Genomic DNA, 23537 nt, shown 5'->3' with positions numbered 1-23537 from the left:
ATCCATCCTCAGACTGCAGTCGTTTAAACTCACTGACATGGTGACATTTCACTGGTAAAGGCTTCCAGAGGTGGGACTAAGGCATTGTTTTGCAAGTCACAAGTAAGCAGGGTCTGAAATGAACTTCCTGCCACAGGTCATAAGTCTCTCTAATATCTATTTTATATTGATGTGAAAACATCTCCTTCAAACAACCAAAAAACTTAATTTTTACGAGATTACATTTGAACACATCATGATAACGTTGTAATTTACCTTGACACAATAGTCCTTTTTCCTGAGCAGACTTTGAATGCCACATAATGATAACTGAATGGCGGTGAAGTGGCGGATGTCCTGATGGTTTCACCCGCCACTACCAACAGTTTATCCATATTTAGCGGGTGGCGGGTGGTGTAACTTCAGACCCTGCAAGTAAGTTTCAAGTCTGTGACTCAAGTCCCAACTCAGGTCTCGAGTCCTAAACGGACCATATGAGCTCTTCACCAACTGTAAGGTGATTTTAACAGCAGAGTAACTGGATCCATCTGGTGCTCAGTAACACAACGTTAGTTCTTCATGGGTTTCTCCTGAAACCTGATTGGATGCTGTTGGATCGGTTAAACTAAGTGGATCTGGGTTAAGTGAAAGATAATCAAATGCAAGTCCCAATATGATTCACCGGAAGTCCAGAGTTCAATAAAAAAACAAAACACCACTTTTCAGAGATTTAGCAATAAGCAATGAAAGATAGAAATTCAGTTTGTTCAGTTCAGTTTTTTCCTCCATGAGTGAATCCTCTTCTTGAACATAAAGGATCTCTGGATCTCTGGATCTCTGGATGTCTTGATCTCACCGCTGCATGGCGCTGTTGTGTGTGTGAGTCAAACTCCGACACAGAGAGCAGAGGACAGAAGCAGCTGGTTTCTGAGGGTATTCGCGGGTGTTAATTGGGACCCTGAAGGCATCGTACGGTTCCGCCGGTACTGTAGAAAACCAGTACCGTCACGTTTTTAGACTTTTGGCATCAACTTGGTACCGACGTACCAGTTCTCGTGACATCCCGTCTGTTTCTGTAGGAGTTGTGTAGATTAGCCTTCAGGTGTAGAGGCCTGCATGGTCAGGTGTGTGTGTGTGTGTGTGTGTGTGTGTGTGTGTGTGCTGCTCACACACGTTTGCATGTGAATGTGTCTGATATTCTATCAGGATGTTTAATGGTATTGTGTATTGAGTGCACGTGCATGCTGTTTGGTGCCACTCTGCTTGTATCTGGGTCCACCTGAGCGGGTCTTCTTCTTCTTCTGTGACAGACTGTGTCGGCCCCTGGGATTCCCTTTCTACAGCCCACACTGCCCTGCAGGAAGTGACCCTCGACCCCTACCCGACTCCATCGCTCTCATCCCACCCAGCCTCCGCCCCGGACTCCCCTCATCAGCTCCATCTAGAGGCCACAGCGTGCACGGCAGACAAAGCTCCACAGCTACCAGACCACAGCTCCATGAGAGGGGCTACAGGTGGCAGGTCCACCCAGCAGAAGAGCATCATCAGGGGGTCTGGAGAGCTGGACTGTGGACCAGGGGACAGACAGCCTCGGCCTTTGCCTCCCAAAGCTGTCCTGGGGAGGTCCGTTGAAAGAAGAGAGAGACAGAGGGAGACTTGCTCCCCCTGCTGTGAGAGGAAGGGCGTGCACACACAGGCGCTGAGCACTGTCTGGCCCTGGGACCCGTATGTGAGTGTGAACGGAGCCTCTCTAGGCGCTGGAGACGGACCTGTCAGCCTCCAGGAGAGGCTGGTGTCCAGAGGTCTGTTCCCCAGAGAAGAGGAGAGGGCCGGTGGCCACGGCGGGCTCTGCTGCCCCTCTAAAACCCTCGAAGATCCTCCGGCGAGGAGCGCAGCGGCCTCCCCAGGGCCCTGGAACGTCCCTGGTTCTGACAAACTGCCCGGCACCCTGAGGTCCTGGACCTCCACAGTGAGCAGGTAGAATGGATCCTGCTGGTTTGGACCGGGTCACACTATCTGGCTCCTCATTCAGTCTGAGAGAAGCAGTAAATCCCCCCCCACCCTCTCTTTCTGTCCTGTTTTCTTCTCCATCTTCTTCTAAGATCATATTTTATGTTTCATTTGTTCTTACCAGATAATTATGAATTATTAATTATTACACCCACCACCTTAAAAAGCAGAGGAACTTTCACAGCTATTGTAACATACAGTATCAAATTGATGGACCCTCAGATGTGACGGTTAATGTTCTGATCTCAGACGGTTCTGAGCGGAGCTGTGCTGTCCACGCGTACCTTTAACTGCTCCACCAGACCGGGCTCAGACCGGATCGGGCTCAGACCGGATCGTAACCTCAGATCTCAGATGGAACGCGGTTCCTCGCAGGAGAGAGAGACATATGTCCATCCAACAGATTTACTTTTGCTCCATTTTCTCTGAGCAGTGGGACGAGTGAGACTAAAGATCTGTCAGAGGGAGGCAGAGACACGGACACTCCTGGAGGACACGGCACTGACCCCAGAGACGGCCCGGTTAACCCCCCATACGTTAGATCTCACATGCCTACCGATATATCATATACTGTAAATGTAAAGATGTGAACAATATGTACATTTGGTTGTCTCAGAAGCGTCCCTGTAGGTGTTTCTGAGGCCGTGTTGTAGTTAGAGACATTGTAAAGAAAAGAGAACAAACACCAGGACGCTATTTCACGGCCTCGTCTATTACTACATATCAGAGACTGTGTCGGTCAGCGGACCCAGACCGCCGAGGGAGGCGGCGGTCGCCTGCATGGATATAAACCACCATGTCTTTATACAGGGACTCACATGTCTTTTAGAGGTAGAACATAGAGAGGACGTCCTCTGTGGAGCCGACCAGTTGGAACTCACGTGAGACAAAAAGAAAATCTTTTTTTTTTCATCAGATTGAACGTTTGAGTTTGAAGACAGTCGGCTTAGTGAGAACTCATCATCCTGTTCTGAGTTATGTATCACAACCAGTCCACCATGCAGTCATTGAGCCGTGTTGTGTTCATTTAATGCTCAACGGAAGACTTTAGTCCAGTCTATATCTCCCATTTCTATGCCTTTTACTGTGCTAAGTGTACCACATCACTGTGGGAGAGGGGCATCGGTGTGTGGGGGGGAGGAGGCCGATGGTTAGGAGGTGGGGCCGAGTGCCTTACTCGAACTAATGCAGAGCTGCTGAATGCAGAACAGATGTTACTGAGCGTGCACAACAGATGTTACTGACCGTGCACACGTATCAGCACACTGTTGAGTTGTGGAGCCGGTTTCCTTCTGACTGAACACCGAGCAGCAGTATATATATACATATATATACATATATATGTATATATACTATATATATACATATATATATATATATATATATATATATACACTATATTTATATAGTGTATATATATATATACTATATATATAGAGAGAGAGAGAGAGAGAGAGAGAGTTATCCTGATGCACTCTTTTCAATGTCAGTGATCGCCCTCGTCCCCTAGTGCTTCAATGGGGACACGATGTAGCCTGTAGCATTACGTCCTCTTCTTAGAGTCCTCTGCGAGAGTGGAGCTGTGGACATGTCTCACAGTGGACCGTCAGACGAGTCTCATTTCAGCTTTATTTCTCTATTCTGTAAAGAAAACCAGTTCAGTTTGTGTTGTTGCAGAAACCCACGACTTCAGATGACCTGTGGAACACTAATGCATTGAAACGTGTGTTCCGGCACAGAGTTTTGATACCGGCAGAGTCGAGGCATGCTGCTATTAAACTGAGACACCCGACATGAAGTCACTGTCCTCCAACGTCTCTCCATTTTCATATCCGCCATTTCTCTCAACAAGATATTTGCTGTCATTAAAAATTAATCACCAGAGCACTGAGTACTGAGGTCTGTACTACGAAGCAGGATTTAGGGGTTAGCGAGGTAATTTAAGGGTTAACCCTTCAGGGTCTTCAGTCCTACGAAGGTGGATCACTTCTTACCGGGGTAGATCACCATGGTAACTGATGCTGGGTAGATCACCATGGTAACTGATGCTGAACAGCTGACCTGCTCCGGAGCAGGTTCTGTTCCAGATAAGAGATCAACTCGTATAAAAGCACCTCCTACTGACCAATCAGAGCTCAGTGAGCAGATCGTATGATAATATTACACACATATGAAGAAGTTACTGTCATAATCAGACTAAAAACAACTCAGTTTAAACTGACAGATGCAGGAAGAACAGCTGGATTCATGCTGTGGGTGTTCACCACTTTGAATTATATTTTTATATTTATTATTTGACTTGGCCTTGAGTCCGTTTCACACCGCCGGAAACGGGACGCAGCTGAAAGAAGGTTCAAATAGTCATAGACGCCATGTTCTCATTGATGGGCTTGATTAGGTGTGATCCATTCATCCGTTACACTTTTAAAAGCTGTTTATATCTAGACGACTATATCTGACTTTTGAGTGTTCCGTTAAATTAATAAGTCTGTTAATTTACACATTCACACATCAGGAGTTTTTTATTTCACCAGCTGTCCTTCCTGCATCTGGCAGCTTCAACTGTTACTGTTAGTCTGATTAAGTGTTAAACTTCTTCATATCTGTCTAATATAGTTTACTCTTCCTCTGTTAAATGTGTCTCTCTGCCTGTCTGTCTGCAGTCTGTAGACTTGTTCATGTCTGTGATTGGTCAGATGCTGTAAACACCTCCCCGTTCATGTGAACGCGCTCACAGCCAGACTGAGAAACTCTGGGTTGACTTACCGAGTTGATAACCAGCGTTGTAGGACCGCTTAGCGTGATCTCGGTTGTTAGAGTTAGTGAAGCCAGATAACGAGAAGATACCCTGGAGATGATGAACTGGCTTCGTAGTACAGACCTCTGGAGGACCAGAGTCAGACCAGAGTCAGACCAGAGTCAGACCAGAGTCAGACCAGAGTCCTCCAGTACTCAAAGAAAGAGAAGTACAAAAGAATCACAGTTCATTGTGACAGTTTGGCTGAATGCAGCAGGACGGCAGATCTAAGCTGTACTTGTGAACCGGTTTAGACCGACTGGTTAACTGCTTTTTGCGAGACGATGCACCTGCAGACTGGGACACTTGGACACTAGGACACTAGGACACTAGGAAGACCTGAGAAGTTGAACTGTAGTTGATGTGGTTTAAACCGGTTCAAGGTGTCAGCGAGGAGCTGGAGAACACGCCGTGAGGCTGGAGAACACGCCGTGAGGCTGGAGAACACGCCGTGAGGCTGTAGGAACGTGTTCACTGTATGTACAAATGTCAAAGTTCAGAAAAGGTGAAAGAAGATGTCCTCCAGCCCTCTGTCTCCATCCAGGCCGTCCGTCCCCCGTCCCCCGTCCCCCCGCCTGCTGTGAGTGATTTTATATACAAAAAGAAAAAACCTGCTTTATTGGAACCGGTGAAGGACGGCACGTTCATGAACCCCCCCGTTGAGATCAAGTATAACTGTGTAGTGTTAACTGTGTATTATTCACCTTGTACAGCTGTATTCCTACAAATATGGTTTACTGTATCATTGATACTGTAGTTTCAAAGACGTGAACAACTATTTTTATGAAATGCGACAGTACTGATATATTACATTTTGCTAAAAAACAAAAAACTTGTTTACTGAAAGATATTCTGAGATACTGTCAAATAAACTCTTGACATGGTGTAAAATATTCACTCGTAGGCTGTTTTACTTTAAACCACCTTAAAGTGGAGACTCGAGCATCCTATGAAACAACAATAATAATCCATTTAGTTGTTTATTAAAGCAAAAATGGTAAATTTTCTAAAGTTCCAGCTTCTCAAGTGTTGCTGCTTTTGTTTTATAACATTCGAAATTAATATTTTTTGGGTGACGGTTGGACAAAACAAGACATTTGAAGACGTAACTTTGGACTCACAATCTTTGGGATCATATTTTATCGACCAAATGATTCAACTGATGAATGAAAAAAATATATAAAATGCAAATCTAAAAGAAGAGCGAGCTCTCAGTGCTGGAGACACTGAGGTGAAAGAAACGCAAATCATTCACACATTTTCTACACATGCAGCCAGTTGAATTTGTTTTGGTTAGAAATATTTAAGTTCATAGAAAACATTTTTAAAACCTGTGTATGTTAAAGAAGAGCAGATGATCCTCAGGGAAACCTCCAGTCGGTCTTAAAGGTAAAGATGAACGGTACTTACTTACTACGTTCAAAATTGGTTTATAAACTATTGGAATAACAAACTCTAAATTACATGAAAACAACCTCGAAAAAATATCAAACGCACAATACTCAAAAATTAAAGTAATCATTAGCAGCAGCCACGAGGTGAGATGATACCAGAAACAATATTAATATTAATAACGGGTCCACATCAAGTTGAAAGTGGATTTTATTTAATAAATCAGCCTCGTATTTGTAACACTAATTTACACTCATAGGCACACTGTTGGAACAATTTTAAACCCCTTCTAGTATCTCACACAATCCCCCCTTTATCCCCCCCTTTACCCCCCCCCCCCCAGATCCACGACCAGATCCACGATGATAACGTAGATAATTAGTGTTGCAGCAGCGTTCCAGTGAAAATGACAGATAGTTAGTGGAGGTATGGATTATAATCCTTCACAGGTGGACTGACAGTCACGTCGGAATCTTTAACACACCCAATAAAAAATTTAAAAATACAAATATTTACACACTTGTGAACAAAGCCGGGACGTCATCATAATAAAACAAGCTGTAAACATGTTGCCAGCGTCGCGTTGCTGTCTGGAGGGTTAGGCAGAGATGGTGAGCTGACGGTCAGCTGAGATGTAGAGACTCTCCTTATTCAGCTTCATTTTCTGGAGGAATGGAGGTTTCACTGTCCGGCTGCTCGTTCAGAGGAGCCTCCTGGGAAAGAAGAACAGAAACATGGAGAATGATCACAGTAAAACAGTGAATAGGTAAAGTATCCAGTTACATTCCAATTCAAAATAAGTAGTGTCTACGAGGTTAAAGGTCATGTTGTTGGCTCACCTTAACATGTTTGTAGACTCCCATCTGGAAACGGCAGCAAACGACATCAACCAAGAATCCCACCACACCGTGGAGCATCCCTGCAAATCAGACAAAGGTCCGTTTAACTGCAGCCGCTGATGCTCATTTTACAGTCTGAACGTCCGGACGCCTGGACGTCTGGACGTCTGAACGCCTGAACGCCTGAACGCCTGGACGTCTGAACACCTGAACGCCTGGACGTCTGGACGCCTGGACGTCTGGACATCTGAACGCCTGGACGTCTGAACGTCTGAACGTCTGGACATCTGAACGCCTGAACGCCTGGACGTCTGGACGCCTGGACGTCTGAACGCCTGGATGTCTGAACGTCTGAACGTCTGGACGTCTGAACGCCTGAACGCCTGAACGTCTGGACGCCTGGACGTCTGGACATCTGAACGCCTGGACGTCTGAACGTCTGAACGTCTGAACGTCTGGACGTCTGCACATCTGAACGACGTCTGGACGTCTGAACGTCTGAACGCCTGGACGTCTGGACGTCTGAACGTCTGAACGCCTGGACGTCTGGACGTCTGAACGCCTGAACGCCTGAACGTCTGGACGTCTGAACGTCTGAACGTCTGAACGTCTGGACGTCTGCACATCTGAACGACGTCTGGACGTCTGAACGTCTGAACGCCTGGACGTCTGGACGTCTGAACGTCTGAACGTCTGAACGCCTGGACGCCTGGACGTCTGAACGCCTGAACGCCTGAACGCCTGAACGTCTGGACGTCTGGACGCCTGGACGTCTGGACATCTGAACGCCTGGACGTCTGAACGTCTGGACGTCTGCACATCTGAACATCTGAACGACGTCTGGACGTCTGAACGCCTGAACGCCTGAACGACGTCTCGACGTCTGAACGTCTGAACGTCTGAACGTCTGAACGTCTGAACGTCTGATCGTCTGAGCGTCTGAGCGTCTGCCCTCACCAGCAGAATCACTCCTCTACTATTGAAACTTGGACCCTGCCAGTACCTCCATCATCTCCTCCCGTTACCTTTAGTCATTCTGTGAGAACACCTACCTGGCTATTCAGTTTTAAAGGTGATTTGTTGGAGTAGATGAGAAGATTAGAGGACAGTAAATGTCTTAAGTCCTGCTTTAGGTGGTAAACAAACAGGGGTTTGGGCAAACACACATACATCTAGATTTTAAAAATTGCATTACCATGCACGACTAACATGAGAATAAACAAGGCGAAATAAATGCTCTCTGGGATGGATTATTGTTATTTTCCACATTTTAAAAGGGACTGTTTGTAACTTCTTCCACGTATGAATCATGGTGAGTTGGTGTCTCATGGTCGCTCGCGTGTGTCTCCGCTGTTCAGACTCAGACTCCAACACAAACTACAGTGAAGCACCAAAACCTCTTGGTTGTATCTGGTGAAGCCCTTGGTCTGGTCAGCTAACATTACTGCCAAGCAGCTGAAATATAGAGTGATATTGTGCTTTTAGCTGACGTGTGTCTCCTCACTGTGTTGAGTGATGCTCCTTCATGTCTATGTAGAGCGAGCACAAGCGCCAGCAACAGGACGCTGACTTTAGTTGACTTAACGGACATTTATGATTCTTACAAACAGTCCCTTTAAGTCTCTGCAAGTTGATTTTCATACTAATAATATATAACAAATGAAAAGCACTCAACGGCTGCCCAGAGGTCAGGAAAGCAATGTGAATATTAACAGCAGCAATTTAGCGAGCCGTATTTAAAGTACAGGCTAAAACATGACAAAGCTCCAGTGTGTTCCTTTAATCTGGAACACTACTGATGAGTTTATCTACCTGTTGTAGAGAATACGCCTCCGATGATGCCACAGAGTCGGACCAGAAACTGCCAGAGAGGCATGTGCTGCTCGGTGACTCGGACCATCAGTGAGCTGATATCGTATTTCATAAAGATCCCTGAGACTCCGTGGCTGCCTGCAGCGTGGTTGATCACTCGTTCCTGCAGAGCATGAAGAGGAATACTAAACATATATACACCAGTACACAGATAGAATACTACACAAACATAACGAGATGTACACCGTCTGTCACCTACCCGCTCTGTGACGGAGTACTGGTGTGTGTCTGCTGAGACCTGGTAGGTGTTCAGTTTGGTCGGCACGATGGTGATGAAGTACTGAAACATGTGGTTAGCTGGAGATGATAATAATAATAATAATAATAATAATAATAATGTTAGCTCAGTGGAAAGACAGAAATTAGGATAAAAAGTGATTCATGTTTGACAACGCAGGCGTACATTCAGGAGAGACTTTCTCTGTGCCGTCCAGAGGGCTGATGATCCCGGGGATCACTTCTCCAAAGGACAGGTGGTCGATCCGGTGAGAGAAGTTATACGCTGGGACACAAATCAAAACAATTCATAATCATCAAGTGAATGAAACTGCAACCACAGTTTTAATGTACAGAGTGAATATCATCACCATGTTACCAAAGTATGACAACATTCGTTGAGTGGACATGTGTAGATATATATATCTATATACTCATATACTCACTGTCATGGCTGACGAGGGCAGCTAGATGGGCGTGGCCTCTGGGATGTGGGATGGACCTGAGCAGGATGAAGAGGTTTAATCTCTAAGGGTCCTTCCAGATCTCAGACTGCAGCTGCTCTTACAGAGTACGTACTGTTGTATGCAGTATACATACAACTGGGACAAACTACTTCATCATAACATTGTGAATGTTTGTGGGTCAGAACAGCCAGAACATCCTGCTGGTTTACATCCTGCAGAATGTGACCAGATGTAGCAGGACATCCTGCTGGTTTACATCCTGCAGAATGTGACCAGATGTAGCAGGACATCCTGCTGGTTCACATACTGCAGAATGTGACCAGATGTAGCAGGACATCCTGCTGGTTTACATCCTGCAGAATGTGACCAGATGTAGCAGGACATCCTGCTGGTTTACATCCTGCAGAATGTGACCAGATGTAGCAGAACATCCTGCTGGTTTACATCCTGCAGAATGTGACCGGATGTAGCAGAACATCCTGCTGGTTTACATACTGCAGAATGTGACCGGATGTAGCAGGACATCCTGCTGGTTTACATCCTGCAGAATGTGACCGGATGTAGCAGAACATCCTGCTGGTTTACATCCTGCAGAATGTGACCAGATGTAGCAGGACATCCTGCTGGTTTACATACTGCAGAATGTGACCAGATGTAGCAGAACATCCTGCTGGTTTACATCCTGCAGAATGTGACCGGATGTAGCAGGACATCCTGCTGGTTTACATCCTGCAGAATGTGACCGGATGTAGCAGGACATCCTGCTGGTTTACATCCTGCAGAATGTGACCGGATGTAGCAGGACATCCTGCTGGTTTACATCCTGCAGAATGTGACCGGATGTAGCAGGACATCCTGCTGGTTTACATCCTGCAGAATGTGACCGGATGTAGCAGGACATCCTGCTGGTTTACATCCTGCAGAATGTGACCGGATGTAGCAGGACATCCTGCTGGTTTACATCCTGCAGAATGTGACCGGATGTAGCAGGACATCCTGCTGGTTTACATCCTGCAGAATGTGACCGGATGTAGCAGGACATCCTGCTGGTTTACATCCTGCAGAATGTGACCAGATGTAGCAGGACATCCTGGTACTTTTGGGCTTGCTGCATTGACATACTGTGTATTGGGACATACTAGATATTTTTCTGCCGTACTAGACAGTACAGTAGTATGAGTATGAGTAATGGAACACACAGTGTGTGTTACAGCCGTGTACTGTAGATACATACTTGCCAACGGTAACATGGAAGTTTCCCGCCACCTTGTTGACGTACAGGTGTCCGTGTATCCTGCAGGCACTGAGGGTAGTGGTGCCGTCCTCACTACGGGGGGGGAGAAGGAGCAACACAATGGTTTGAACAGGTTTGAACACTCTCTTGTTTACATTTGTAATCATATTTTAATAACCATCTCTCAGTTCCAAAGAGTTTTATGTTGAGGATGTTTAAGACCTTTTAGGCTGAGCAGGAGGAGCTTCTTTAATGGCAGCCTTGAAGATGACGTCCTGGAGAGCGTGCTCCACCCGGAGACGCTCCTGGATGTGCAGTAGTGTCCTAACAGAGAGAGGGACGGAGACATGAAGGAGACAAAAACTCACTTGGAATGAGATAAAAAAATAAAAACAATCACAATGGATGAAACAGTATTTTAAATTTGAGAAAAGGAAGCTTTCATCATACAGTAAACTTTACCGGCTTGTTTGCTCTACACATCAGGTAACATGTATTTCCTGCTCTGCTAGGCTACCGTTAGTCTGCTGATCTGTGAATGCTGTATGAAGACGAGAGAGTTTTCCTCTCCTGCCACCGTGGCAACAGTTCTACCGGACACTCAGTTCTAAAAGCTACGCTTCAGAACTACTAGAAATACTCGGTCATCGGTACCTGACATTAGAAATATGGAATATATCATATCATTAATCATTGCCTATTTTTACCTGAAGAATTGTTTTTTTTATAATAATATTTATTAACATATGAGAAACCTGTTTGCCATGATGACCTGATATTTGAACCTGCCACAGTCAACATGTACTCTGTATCTGACAGGTGGAAGGTCTCTTTCCTGAGAGACGCTGGGATGTTTATGTCACTGACAACTGAATTTAGATGTAATGTAAATGACAGAGCTGAATAATGCTGAATGAAAATGCTCCTGTATTCCTTCAGGGAGGGTTCATATATACATGTTAAGAGGTGTAACTGTTATTCTTACATGTGCCATAACCTCTGCTCTGGAGAGAGCTCAAAGTTTACCTGAAATGTGACAAAACACAGATAATTAACTTTACTGCTGTTACACAAAGAGAATATAGAATCTGTTTTAGATAAGCTGTGACTGCTCAGTGAAGGCGCTGCTCGTACTCACTGGTTCATATTTTAAACCATCAGAAGCGACCATGTTCTCTGCCAGATCCAGAACATCTGCTCCGATATCTGCAGTCACATATAGAAACATCCTTCCTCATTCTCTCTCTCTACAGCTGGAATACTAATGAATATCACACCTTCTGTTGGTACTTACATTGACATCTCATGGCCACCGTGATGTCAACATTTATCCTCAGCTTACTGGAAGAGAAGAGAAGATGCAGTTAGGAGACAAACACACTGGACTGAAGCACAATGATCATCTCCTCTTCATCTCCTCTTCATCTCCTCTTTACCTGCTGAAGTCTTTGTCCACCTCATACTCATACTTCATCCAGGTGTTCCTGTACACGAAGAACTCCAGGAAGGCGAGGACAGCCATGAGAGTGAAAGCTATCAGAGACACTGGAGAGACAGAGAGAGACAGAGAGAGACAGAGAGAGCATCAGAATGAGGTGTAACCTTATATAAAGGATGCTACCTGAGTCTACCTGTGGTTGACCTGTGTGGGTTACCTACCTGTCCCCCCGCTGGCTGTGGACTCCACGTAGCTCTCGGGGACTTTAGGGAAAGCGTCCAGCTCCTTGACCAGACCCAGAGCCTTCTTCTTAGTCAGTCTCCTCATGGTGCCAGAGAGCAGAGAGCAGAGAGCAGAGACTCACTACCTCATTAAGAGAGACTAACTCACAGACCTGGAGGTTCTAGCAGCTCGTTGATGTTCAGTTGTTCTCTGGTCGATGTGAAACCTTCAGTTTGTGTTCAGCTCCTCTTCAGCTCCTCTTCTGCTCCTCTTCTGCTCCTCTTCTGCTCCTCTTCAGCTCCTCTTCTGCTCCTCTTCTGCTCCTCTTCAGCTCCTCTTCTGCTCCTCTTCAGCTCCTCTTCTGCTCCTCTTCTGCTCCTCTTCAGCTCCTCTTCTGCTCCTCTTCTGCTCCTCTTCTGCTCCTCTTCAGCTCCTCTGTCTCTCTGCTGACGATGAACATCACAGCTGCTAGCATGTTAGCAACACAGCTAACACTTCATGCTAGGTAGCTAGCCGGTGGCTAACCTGCCTCCGGGCTGCTGGTCTGGTCTGAGTGATGAGAGAAGTCGTAACTGAACCGTCAGCTCAGTCTTCAGTTAAACAGTTGATCTCCACAGTGAAACATCAAGAAACAACAAACAGGTGAGTTACCTCAGAGAGCAGCTAGTTAGCTGTTAGCTGTTAGCTGTTAGCTGTTAGCTGAAGCAGTTTGACCTGATAGTCTGGAATATAGACGTCTCTTCTTTAGACTCAGCGCCCTCTGGCGGAGAGGAGCGGCTCAGCGCCCTCTGGCGGAGAGGAGCGGCTCAGCGCCCTCTGGCGGAGAGGAGCGGCTCAGCGCCCTCTGGCGGAGAGGAGCGGCTCAGCGCCCTCTGGCGGAGAGGAGCGGCTCAGCGCCCTCTGGCGGAGAGGAGCGGCTCAGCGCCCTCTGGCGGAGAGGAGCAGCTCACAGTTTAACATGACATTAATAAGATTAAAACTAACACTATGCTGTAGATACTATCACAGAAGACCATGAAGAGTCTGGTCTAGTTAAATTGCTGTTTGCTAACTTGTAAAAGCTTTGGGTCCAGTCAGGACCATGGATGTATTAACAGAACCAGGAACCCCTCCAGGTTGTCTGTGTGGTAACATTGATAAGAAATAACCTTGTTATTTGATAATTTGTTAATAGCCACAGCTGAAAACACTGAGAACACACTGACCACAAATATAATATCAATACCACATTTTCCATTCCCATGTGTAATATCACTGTCCATCATGAGCAATATCACTCCTTTTCTGTTTGTTTTTTTTAGCTTACTTTCTCTTTTTTATTTGACGCCGGAGTTTTGGTCGGAGACGATAACGTTTCTCTCTGCGGAGCCCCGTCACTTCACAAGACACGGGAAACCTCTGTTGGTCTGGAGGAGCTGCAGCAGTTATTTCTGCACAAACGTCCACTGAACATTCACTAGATATTACTCATTTTACTAAATATATCTTAATTAATTGTTATTCTATTAGGCTCTGGTGCTAGAAATAGTACTTTTTATTTTATACACTTGAACTTGTAATTTTGTTGTAATTTTGAGCAATCTCTGGCACAAGAATTTCCTTCGGGATTAATAAAGTTCTATTTTATCTTATCTTATCGTATAAAGTTCTATCTTATAAAATAAGATATTAATTATCCAGAAGGAAGTTCTTGTGCCAGAGATTAGCACCAGCGCCTAAAAGAATAACAATGAAGTAAGATACATTTAGTAAAATGAGTAAATAAGATCGGTAAAATAAAAAAGGTAAAGTAAAAAACAGAAAAGAAATAATATTGCACATGAGAATGTAAAAAGTAGTATTACACATGATATTGATATTATAGTTGTCCTCAGTGTTCGGTGTTTTCAGCTGTCCTTCCTGCAGAAGGCTGATGAGTTATATAGTCTGATGACCGCTGGTAGGAGAGACCTCCTGTGGCGTTCTGTGGTCCACCTCAGTGGTCTCAGTCTACGGCTGAAGGTGCCCCTGTATGACTCCAGTGTGGCGTGCAGAGGAGGATTATCTGATCTGATCTGATCTGATCTGATCTGATCTGATCTGATCTTGGGTGCAGCAGCTCCTATATTCAATATCGAGGCCCCATCTCACAAAATGTAGATTTACTACCTTAAATATTTCAGGTGATATCGTGCTCATATTTGTAAATAAATTTGTGTTTTTGCCTCAGTCAGATTGACCTGCTGGGGGACCCGGGGGTCCGCCTGGCCCTCATTAACAACCTGTCCCCCCCTTGTCTGTTCATTGTGTACAGTAGACTACAGTATGATGGAGTATCTGTTCATTGTGTACAGTAGATTACAGTATGATGGAGTATGTGTTCATTGTGTACAGTAGACTACAGTATGATGGAGTATCTGTTCATTGTGTACAGTAGATTACAGTATGATGGAGTATCTGTTCATTGTGTACAGTAGACTACAGTATGATGGAGTATCTGTTCATTGTGTACAGTAGATTACAGTATGATGGAGTATCTGTTCATTGTGTACAGTAGACTACAGTATGATGGAGTATCTGTTCATTGTGTACAGTAGACTACAGTATGATGGAGTATCTGTTCATTGTGTACAGTAGATTACAGTATGATGGAGTGTGTTCATTGTGTACAGTAGACTACAGTATGATGGAGTATCTGTTCATTGTGTACAGTAGATTACAGTATGATGGAGTATCTGTTCATTGTGTACAGTAGACTACAGTATGATGGAGTATCTGTTCATTGTGTACAGTAGACTACAGTATGATGGAGTATCTGTTCATTGTGTACAGTAGATTACAGTATGATGGAGTATCTGTTCATTGTGTACAGTAGATTACAGTATGATGGAGTATCTGTTCATTGTGTACAGTAGACTACAGTATGATGGAGTATCTGTTCATTGTGTACAGTAGATTACAGTATGATGGAGTATCTGTTCATTGTGTACAGTAGATTACAGTATGATGGAGTATCTGTTCATTGTGTACAGTAGATTACAGTATGATGGAGTATCTGTTCATTGTGTACAGTAGATTACAGTATGATGGAGTGTGTTCATTGTGTACAGTATTCTACAGTATGATGGAGTATCTGTTCATTGTGTACAGTATTCTACAGTATGATGGAGTATCTGTTCATTGTGTACAGTAGATTACAGTATGATGGAGTATCTGTTCATTGTGTACAGTAGATTACAGTATGATGGAGTATCTGTTCATTGTGTACAGTAGACTACAGTATGATGGAGTATCTGTTCATTGTGTACAGTAGATTACAGTATGATGGAGTATCTGTTCATTGTGTACAGTAGATTACAGTATGATGGAGTGTGTTCATTGTGTACAGTATTCTACAGTATGATGGAGTATCTGTTCATTGTGTACAGTAGATTACAGTATGATGGAGTATCTGTTCATTGTGTACAGTAGATTACAGTATGATGGAGTGTGTTCATTGTGTACAGTATTCTACAGTATGATGGAGTATCTGTTCATTGTGTACAGTAGATTACAGTATGATGGAGTATCTGTTCATTGTGTACAGTAGATTACAGTATGATGGAGTATCTGTTCATTGTGTACAGTAGACTACAGTATGATGGAGTATCTGTTCATTGTGTACAGTAGATTACAGTATGATGGAGTATCTGTTCATTGTGTACAGTAGACTACAGTATGATGGAGTATCTGTTCATTGTGTACAGTAGATTACAGTATGATGGAGTATCTGTTCATTGTGTACAGTAGATTACAGTATGATGGAGTATCTGTTCATTGTGTACAGTAGATTACAGTATGATGGAGTGTGTTCATTGTGTACAGTATTCTACAGTATGATGGAGTATCTGTTCATTGTGTACAGTAGATTACAGTATGATGGAGTATCTGTTCATTGTGTACAGTAGATTACAGTATGATGGAGTATCTGTTCATTGTGTACAGTAGATTACAGTATGATGGAGTATCTGTTCATTGTGTACAGTAGATTACAGTATGATGGAGTGTGTTCATTGTGTACAGTAGACTACAGTATGATGGAGTATCTGTTCATTGTGTACAGTAGATTACAGTATGATGGAGTGTGTTCATTGTGTACAGTATTCTACAGTATGATGGAGTATCTGTTCATTGTGTACAGTAGATTACAGTATGATGGAGTATCTGTTCATTGTGTACAGTAGATTACAGTATGATGGAGTATCTGTTCATTGTGTACAGTAGATTACAGTATGATGGAGTGTGTTCATTGTGTACAGTATTCTACAGTATGATGGAGTATCTGTTCATTGTGTACAGTAGACTACAGTATGATGGAGTATGTGTTCATTGTGTACAGTATTCTACAGTATGATGGAGTATCTGTTCATTGTGTACAGTAGATTACAGTATGATGGAGTATGTGTTCATTGTGTACAGTATTCTACAGTATGATGGAGTATCTGTTCATTGTGTACAGTAGATTACAGTATGATGGAGTATCTGTTCATTGTGTACAGTAGACTACAGTATGATGGAGTATTACATGGTCCCATGGTTATTATGAGATGATGGTCCTCTGGGTTTAGACGCCATAAAGCAGAGAAGAGTCTTATTCTTTTAGCATATTCAGAGAGCCCCTGTTGCATGGTGTCAATACCGAACATAAACTGAACTAAACCTCAACATACTACAGAAAACCTGAGCAGATAATCTCTCTTTGAAGGTGTCATGTTGTTTTTTCTGGTGACAGCCTCAGAGTGAATGCTCAGACCTTTCCTGAAGGTTTTCAGGACTTTATGACTTTTCAACGATATTTTGCTTACAGAGTCCATATTTCCAAGCACAGTTTGAATTAATCACGTTACCATAAACCAGTTCCCCCATTGTGATCTTTGGGCTTTTGGGTACGACGGTACCAGAGCTTTAGCCAGCATAGCCCCGTTGGTATTTCAGCCTTTAATCTACTTTATTTATTGCCTTGATGTCTACATGTTGAGGGCCTACACCAGCCTGCACCTTCCTACACCAGCCTGGTCATTTAACATATGTTGTTTAAAATGTAATATCTTTCTCTTTGCATCTCAATTTTATTAAATGTATTCAGTTTTTTTCATTTTATAAAATGTTGTAATAACACAGCTGTAACTCACACTTAAAAAAGCCAGATCAAAGGACACCGTATGTCAAAGATATTGTTCATAAACTTGAGCCAAAAACATTTTTCAAGACGCAATCCCATGTCTCACATTAACTTCAAGTTAAAGGGAAAATTATTCCATTGGATTTTGGACAGTAGAGTCATACAATTATTATTTTTTATTATTATTACATTATTATTATTATTATGGAGCATTGTCAACATTTTATCACTATACTCTCTCTCTGCTTTTAAAAGGACAACATTTTTCAAATCCACAAATGAAAACTGAGATGTAAAAATATGACATAAATAACAAATGAAGGACATTTTAAGATGAATTTCCCTTTTACATCAAAACTGCATCTTTAATGGAGAGAAAGGAGTTGTTGGGTCTGTTTCCAGCTCTCGTATCAAAGAGCCTCCGTCCTCATGTGTCCTTGAATAGTTTGCTGAATCACAGACGATTAAAGTTCTCCTTGACTTCCCTGCGATGGAGGCAGCAAACAAAGAGAGCATTTCTTGGCAGGGATCAGTAAAGTATCAGATTAAATGCTGCTGAAAAACATTAATGAATGCATTAACAAACATATTTTCTGGTTTTAACAGAGGCTCATAGAATAACAATGCTGCAATATGATACTGTTGTAATAGTAAGACAACAGTAGTAACTACTCACAAACCCTAACTACTTTTATTCAGGTTGAGACGATCATTCACTTTTGTCTTTCAAAACATAAACATAAATCATGAGATTTCTTCCTTCAGTCAACAACAAAACAATTCTAGATGCTTCTAATCACATAATGAGTGAAGGCTTTTGCTCAGGTTTACTGTCAGTATCCTATAGATATACAGTACATCTATAGTGAGATACCACTTCAAGTATAATCTGCATTATTTTAGTGCTGTGCAGGCAAAGGACAAATAAGCATGCCAACAAAAACCCAGCATCCTCACTGACAGTTCATAGCCACACCTAACATCAAGGTTATGACGCTCTTCCCAACAGAAAAGTCAGCAGATATTGTAGAGGCCAACACAAACTCAAATATACAACATGACCTCCTGCTCAAATAGTTTGAAGGTTGAAGCTCGAGGCTGAAATCCATTCACACAACGCTCGCTCTATTCTGCAGGTACAGAGTCCGGACCCTCGTCCAGTAGGACGGCTGTCTCTGGGACGTCGGAGGTGGGCGTGTCCGGCGGCTCTTGAGAGAGATCTTCAGAGCATCGGCTCACAGTGGGTGAGATCACATCTGGACTTGTGTCACAGGACTCTGTGCTCTGCTCCGAGGTGGCTGTTGTAATTCTTGTGGCAGCACTGCGGGGAACTGGGTCGAACTCATCATCGTCGTCCTCCAGGACGGGTGACTCATGGATATCTGACAGAAAAACAGAGATATCTTTACTTAAGCTGATTTAGGGACGTTAACTGTGGTTATAAAATGATGAAGAAGATGTCTAACTCACTGCTGAAAGCTTCCGGGTACTGCTTAGCAATCTTCCCTTTAAGTGTCCTGGAGAAGCAGAGGAGGCCAATAATCAGAGGTTGACTGTGTGATTGTGTTAGGATGACCAGATCCCAACAAACCAAATGTGGGACAAATGTGGGACACGTTACCAAGGCTGAGAGGAAGTCTACAATTTAGATATACTGTCTATCTAACTTAAATAATAAACATTTATATTCTGCCCCTTATCTCCTAACATCTCTATGCGTTAATGCGTTAATGCTTTAATGCATCCAGAGATCGGCACGTCTCTTTATGAGTCTTGTGAGACTCACGTGAACTGAGTCTCTTCATGTCGTATTCCCCCTCAGTGTGAAATATAACAATATCTCACTAAAAGCTCTGAGAATCTCCGTCCACCTTCTTATAAATACTTCTAAGTAGTTTTCACAGTCTTCGTTGTAGCTGTTCTTCCTTTTCTTTGTGCTAGTTTACATCATATTCCTCCTAAATCTGCAGAGTTTGGGACTTTTTGATGACTCACAATTTTTCTCCGTTGGGCGTAGCGCAGCGAAGACGGTGAAATGTAAACCTGAATTTGACCAACGTGTGCTAAGTTTGACAGCAAACACAGCACCGTGATGATGACAGCCTTACTGCTTTCTATCCAGCCGTTGGATGAAAGACAGAATTTAGAACAGCATCTGTCCTGCAGCGGTTTGACTTTTGAAAACTAGAGTCGATGAAAATGTGGGACATCGTCTCAATATGTGGGACGTGGGACAATAAGGGATAGAAATGCTGTAAAGTGGGACACCTGGTCACCCTAGATTGTGTGTGTGTGTGTGTGTGTGTGTGTGTGTGTGTGTGTGTGTGTGTGTGTGTGTGTGTGTGTGTGTGTGTGTATTGGGGGGGAGAGTAGTGACTTACCTGATCCTCCTGAAGACGCTGTCCAGATCTTTCTTCATCTCCACCAGGGTGCGAGTGTGGAGTAGGAAGCGTTCGTTCATCTGCTGCAGTCTCACGTTGGACAGCCCGTTGAAGTTGATCAGCATCTCGTTGGTTTTCTCAAAGCGGTCAAGCCTGTTTTAACAATCAGTCAGCAAAGCAACAAACATCTTCAGGTGCCAGTTTATAAGGCAGATATCAGCATCACTGTCATATGTAAGGGAAGTGACCTGCACCAAACAGCACATTCATTTTATATGTAGTAGTGAGAAGAAGCAGACTGATCACAGATCATGACACTCACATGTGTCTCTGAGCCTGGATGATGGCGTTCACGTCCTCAGAGTTGACCATGCTCAGCATCCGGTTACAGAACACTCCAGATGCTGTCGGCTCCACCATGATGAAGATCAACAGCTGCAGACACAAAGCGCCATTTAGAAATGAGAGTAACAGTATAATATAATATAATATTCTCAACAACACGCATTGAAACCATGAGCCCAGAAAGAAAGCTTAATGATGGAGCTAATGGACCCAGTCAGTTATTCAGAACCGAGTCAACTGGTAAGATCCAGAGACTCTGATCATCTTCTACAGGGAAGCTGAAACCCGGTTGTTAACCCTCCTGTTGTCTTTCCCTCGACCATGCAACTTCTGTTTACAAATTGAGCCGGTCTGGTTAGACTGTTTTTAAAGCATACATTATAAATTATCACCCAATTCTGTATTACACCTTTTTGGCCAACTTCATTCCAACTCATTACTACAAGTTTTACACTTTTTTAAGAATTCATGGTCAATTAACTTAATTTATATGAAATTAAACCTCTTTTTTTTAGGAAAAAATGCAGAAATTATGAATTATTTGGACTATACTCAAAATTGGAGGAATAATGTTGATGGATTATCACAGACCGGTAGATGTCAAAGTTTAGTCCGAATATTACAATTATTATAATATAAAAACATGTTTAATGACAGAGTGACACATTGCACCACCGGGACACCACCGGGACACCACCGGGACACCACAGGGACACCACCGGGACACCACAGGGACACCACCGGGACACCACCGGGACACCACAGGGACACCACCGGGACACCACCGGGACACCACCGGGACATCACAGGGACACCACCGGGACACCACCGGGACACCACAGGGACACCACCGGGACACCACCGGGACACCACCGGGACACCACAGGGACACCACCGGGACACCACAGGGACACCACCGGGACATCACAGGGACACCACCGGGACACCACAGGGACACCACAGGGACACCACCGGGACACCACAGGGACACCACAGGGACACCACCGGGACATCACAGGGACACCACCGGGACACCACCGGGACACCACAGGGACACCACCGGGACATCACAGGGACACCACCGGGACACCACCGGGACACCACAGGGACACCACAGGGACACCACCGGGACACCACAGGGACACCACAGGGACACCACCGGGACACCACCGGGACACCACAGGGACACCACAGGGACACCACCGGGACACCACCGGGACACCACCGGGACACCACAGGGACACCACCGGGACATCACAGGGACACCACCGGGACACCACCGGGACACCACAGGGACACCACAGGGACACCACCGGGACACCACCGGGACACCACAGGGACACCACAGGGACACCACCGGGACACCACCGGGACATCACAGGGACACCACCGGGACATCACAGGGACACCACCGTGACACCACCGGGTCTCCACCGGGACACCACAGGGACACCACAGGGACACCACCGGGACACCACCGGGACATCACAGGGACACCACCGGGACACCACCGGGACATCACAGGGACACCACCGGGACACCACCGGGACATCACAGGGACACCACCGGGACATCACAGGGACACCACAGGGACACCACAGGGACACCACCGGGACACCACCGGGACATCACAGGGACACCACCGGGACACCACCGGGACACCACAGGTGCTATCATTTAGAATAAAATACCCATCATGCAACGAAAGTAGTGGTCATTATTTATTTTTGCAGAGACCATATAAGGGAACCATCCAGGTTATTTAAAGACCTTTATATTTATATTTATATAATATATGAATTAATATATATTATATTTATGATATAATGAAGTCTGAAGACAACAGGAGGGTTCAGTTCCTCTGTGGTAGTTTAATGCTGCATGTTTAGATGATGAACTTCATGAACTCTGTTAGCATGCTGACGGTCCGCTGGTTCTACCGGTACCGGCACCGGCACCGTTAACCGGTAACCGTTAACCGGTAACCTGACTGAGCGAAGCAACAATAATCACATTAGTTACCTGAGCTCACACGGTGGATGTCTGCTCGACCTCTGGTTGTTTGAATATCAGATCTGCAGCCTCTCAGACCTCTAACAGCCTCTAACCCTCACGGAGCCTCAGAGCCTCTAACCCTCACAGAGCCTCTCAGACCTCAGAGCCTCTAACCCTCACACACAGAGCCTCAGAGCCTCTAACCCTCACGGAGCCTCAGAGCCTCTAACCCTCACGGAGCCTCTCAGACCTCAGAGCCTCTAACAGCTGCTGGAAAACAATAACAAAGCACTTCCGTGTTTGTTTTTATACTTCCGGTCATAGGACCACCGTTTCCGGTGTTTTTTGTTCTTCTTCTTCGTTTGTGATTTGCGGCAGACTAGACGCAGCAGAGGCGTGTTGCTGCCCTCCACAGGTCACCGGTAGATCGCTGTTCTTTCATGTTGCTTTCTTTTCTTTATTTAAAACTGCGCAAATTACAAATATACATTATTACCAAATCTAATCTGATTATATCAAAGTTTTTCAAAGGTAGAATTATACAATTAAAATAACAACGCAAATTTATTTTATTTATTTTATTTATTTTATTTATTTTATTTTATTTTATTTATTTTATTTATAAAATTATGAAAAAATATGCATTTGTTTAATAAATAAATACATTTATATATAAATGGATTTATCTATAAAATGTATGTTTATTTTTTTTAAACAAATGCATATTTTTTAGATAAATGCATACGATAAGTCTGCCCCGGATAATGGACAGACTATAATACTGCAACAGTTAACAAATTGCTTGACATGTACAGGTGTTAACTTTGTGCATTATTTTAAATATATCTATCTATAATCACTTTGAAAATATTATGTATAATGAAAATATAAAGTAATATAAAAAGTTAGTGTTACGTTTAACGTTTTATGAACAACCCTTATTTCTTTGTTTAAATCTCAAGCAAAGTGATTACAGTGTTATTAAAATAAAGTAAGGTAAGTAGTGTGATGTACATGTGAACAAAATGCTCACTTTTGAATCTAGTGTAGTCGTATAATTAATAAAAGTCTTATGCAGACATCTCCTGTAGAAACCAGGACAGACTGATGAGTCTGATCAGATGGTCTGCAGTATGTTGTTAATTCACTTTAACCTTTCCCTTACACTATCTTGCATCACACGTTAATACTTACATGATATAGTATGTCA

At 43.9% G+C, this 23537-nt stretch overlaps 4 protein-coding genes and 1 long non-coding RNA gene across 12 annotated transcripts in view; 3 read left to right on the top strand and 2 right to left on the bottom strand.

Moving 5' to 3' along the window:
• Nucleotides 1-3787, top strand: part of LOC119487402 (membrane-associated guanylate kinase, WW and PDZ domain-containing protein 2-like) — a 114237-nt gene extending 110450 nt beyond the window's left edge. For 6 of the 7 annotated variants that reach the window (XM_037768245.1, XM_037768244.1, XM_037768242.1 and 3 more), the window contains one exon: nucleotides 1290-3787. In XM_037768245.1, coding sequence (XP_037624173.1) covers nucleotides 1290-1960 — 671 coding nt within the window. In that variant the 3' untranslated portion in view covers nucleotides 1961-3787. The remainder of the gene's footprint in view (nucleotides 1-1289) is intronic. The other variant, XM_037768248.1, reaches the window with a different exon arrangement.
• Nucleotides 3788-5747: 1960 nt separating this feature from the next.
• Nucleotides 5748-13213, bottom strand: LOC119486874 (endoplasmic reticulum-Golgi intermediate compartment protein 2-like). The gene is made up of 13 exons (XM_037767357.1): nucleotides 12466-13213; nucleotides 12243-12351; nucleotides 12101-12147; nucleotides 11945-12012; nucleotides 11792-11832; nucleotides 11029-11130; nucleotides 10807-10899; nucleotides 9552-9607; nucleotides 9293-9391; nucleotides 9089-9186; nucleotides 8830-8992; nucleotides 7018-7097; nucleotides 5748-6891 (listed from the first exon to the last, which is right to left on the bottom strand). Exons 1-13 carry the CDS (start codon nucleotides 12569-12571, stop codon nucleotides 6826-6828), a joined length of 1128 nt encoding a protein of 375 aa, XP_037623285.1. The 5' UTR covers nucleotides 12572-13213; the 3' UTR covers nucleotides 5748-6825.
• Nucleotides 12971-19304, top strand: LOC119486876. Its single transcript, XR_005206603.1, has 2 exons — nucleotides 12971-13108; nucleotides 18743-19304. It is a non-coding gene; the product is annotated as an uncharacterized LOC119486876 (long non-coding RNA).
• Nucleotides 17760-22588, bottom strand: kxd1 (KxDL motif containing 1). Of its 2 annotated transcripts, XM_037767359.1 has the most exons (6): nucleotides 22510-22588; nucleotides 22355-22417; nucleotides 20310-20422; nucleotides 19988-20140; nucleotides 19077-19123; nucleotides 17760-18988 (listed from the first exon to the last, which is right to left on the bottom strand). In XM_037767359.1, exons 3-6 carry the CDS (start codon nucleotides 20405-20407, stop codon nucleotides 18732-18734), a joined length of 555 nt encoding a protein of 184 aa, XP_037623287.1. In that variant the 5' UTR covers nucleotides 20408-20422; nucleotides 22355-22417; nucleotides 22510-22588; the 3' UTR covers nucleotides 17760-18731. The 2 variants fall into 2 exon arrangements, with proteins under 2 accessions (XP_037623287.1, XP_037623286.1); XM_037767358.1 differs by lacking the exon at nucleotides 22510-22588 and having other exon boundaries at nucleotides 22355-22503.
• On the top strand, nucleotides 20528-22018 carry LOC119486623 (putative uncharacterized protein DDB_G0284695). Its single transcript, XM_037766866.1, has 2 exons — nucleotides 20528-20572; nucleotides 20990-22018. The coding sequence occupies exons 1-2, from the start codon at nucleotides 20528-20530 to the stop codon at nucleotides 22016-22018; spliced, it is 1074 nt and encodes a 357-aa protein (XP_037622794.1).
• Nucleotides 22589-23537: the final 949 nt, after the last annotated feature.

The sequence above is a fragment of the Sebastes umbrosus genome, chromosome 4, assembly GCF_015220745.1.
Source record: "Sebastes umbrosus isolate fSebUmb1 chromosome 4, fSebUmb1.pri, whole genome shotgun sequence".
Classification (NCBI taxonomy): Eukaryota; Metazoa; Chordata; class Actinopteri; order Perciformes; family Sebastidae; genus Sebastes; species Sebastes umbrosus.
The sequence above is the reverse complement of the archived record's forward strand: the minus strand, read 5'-3'. Positions and strand labels throughout refer to the sequence as shown.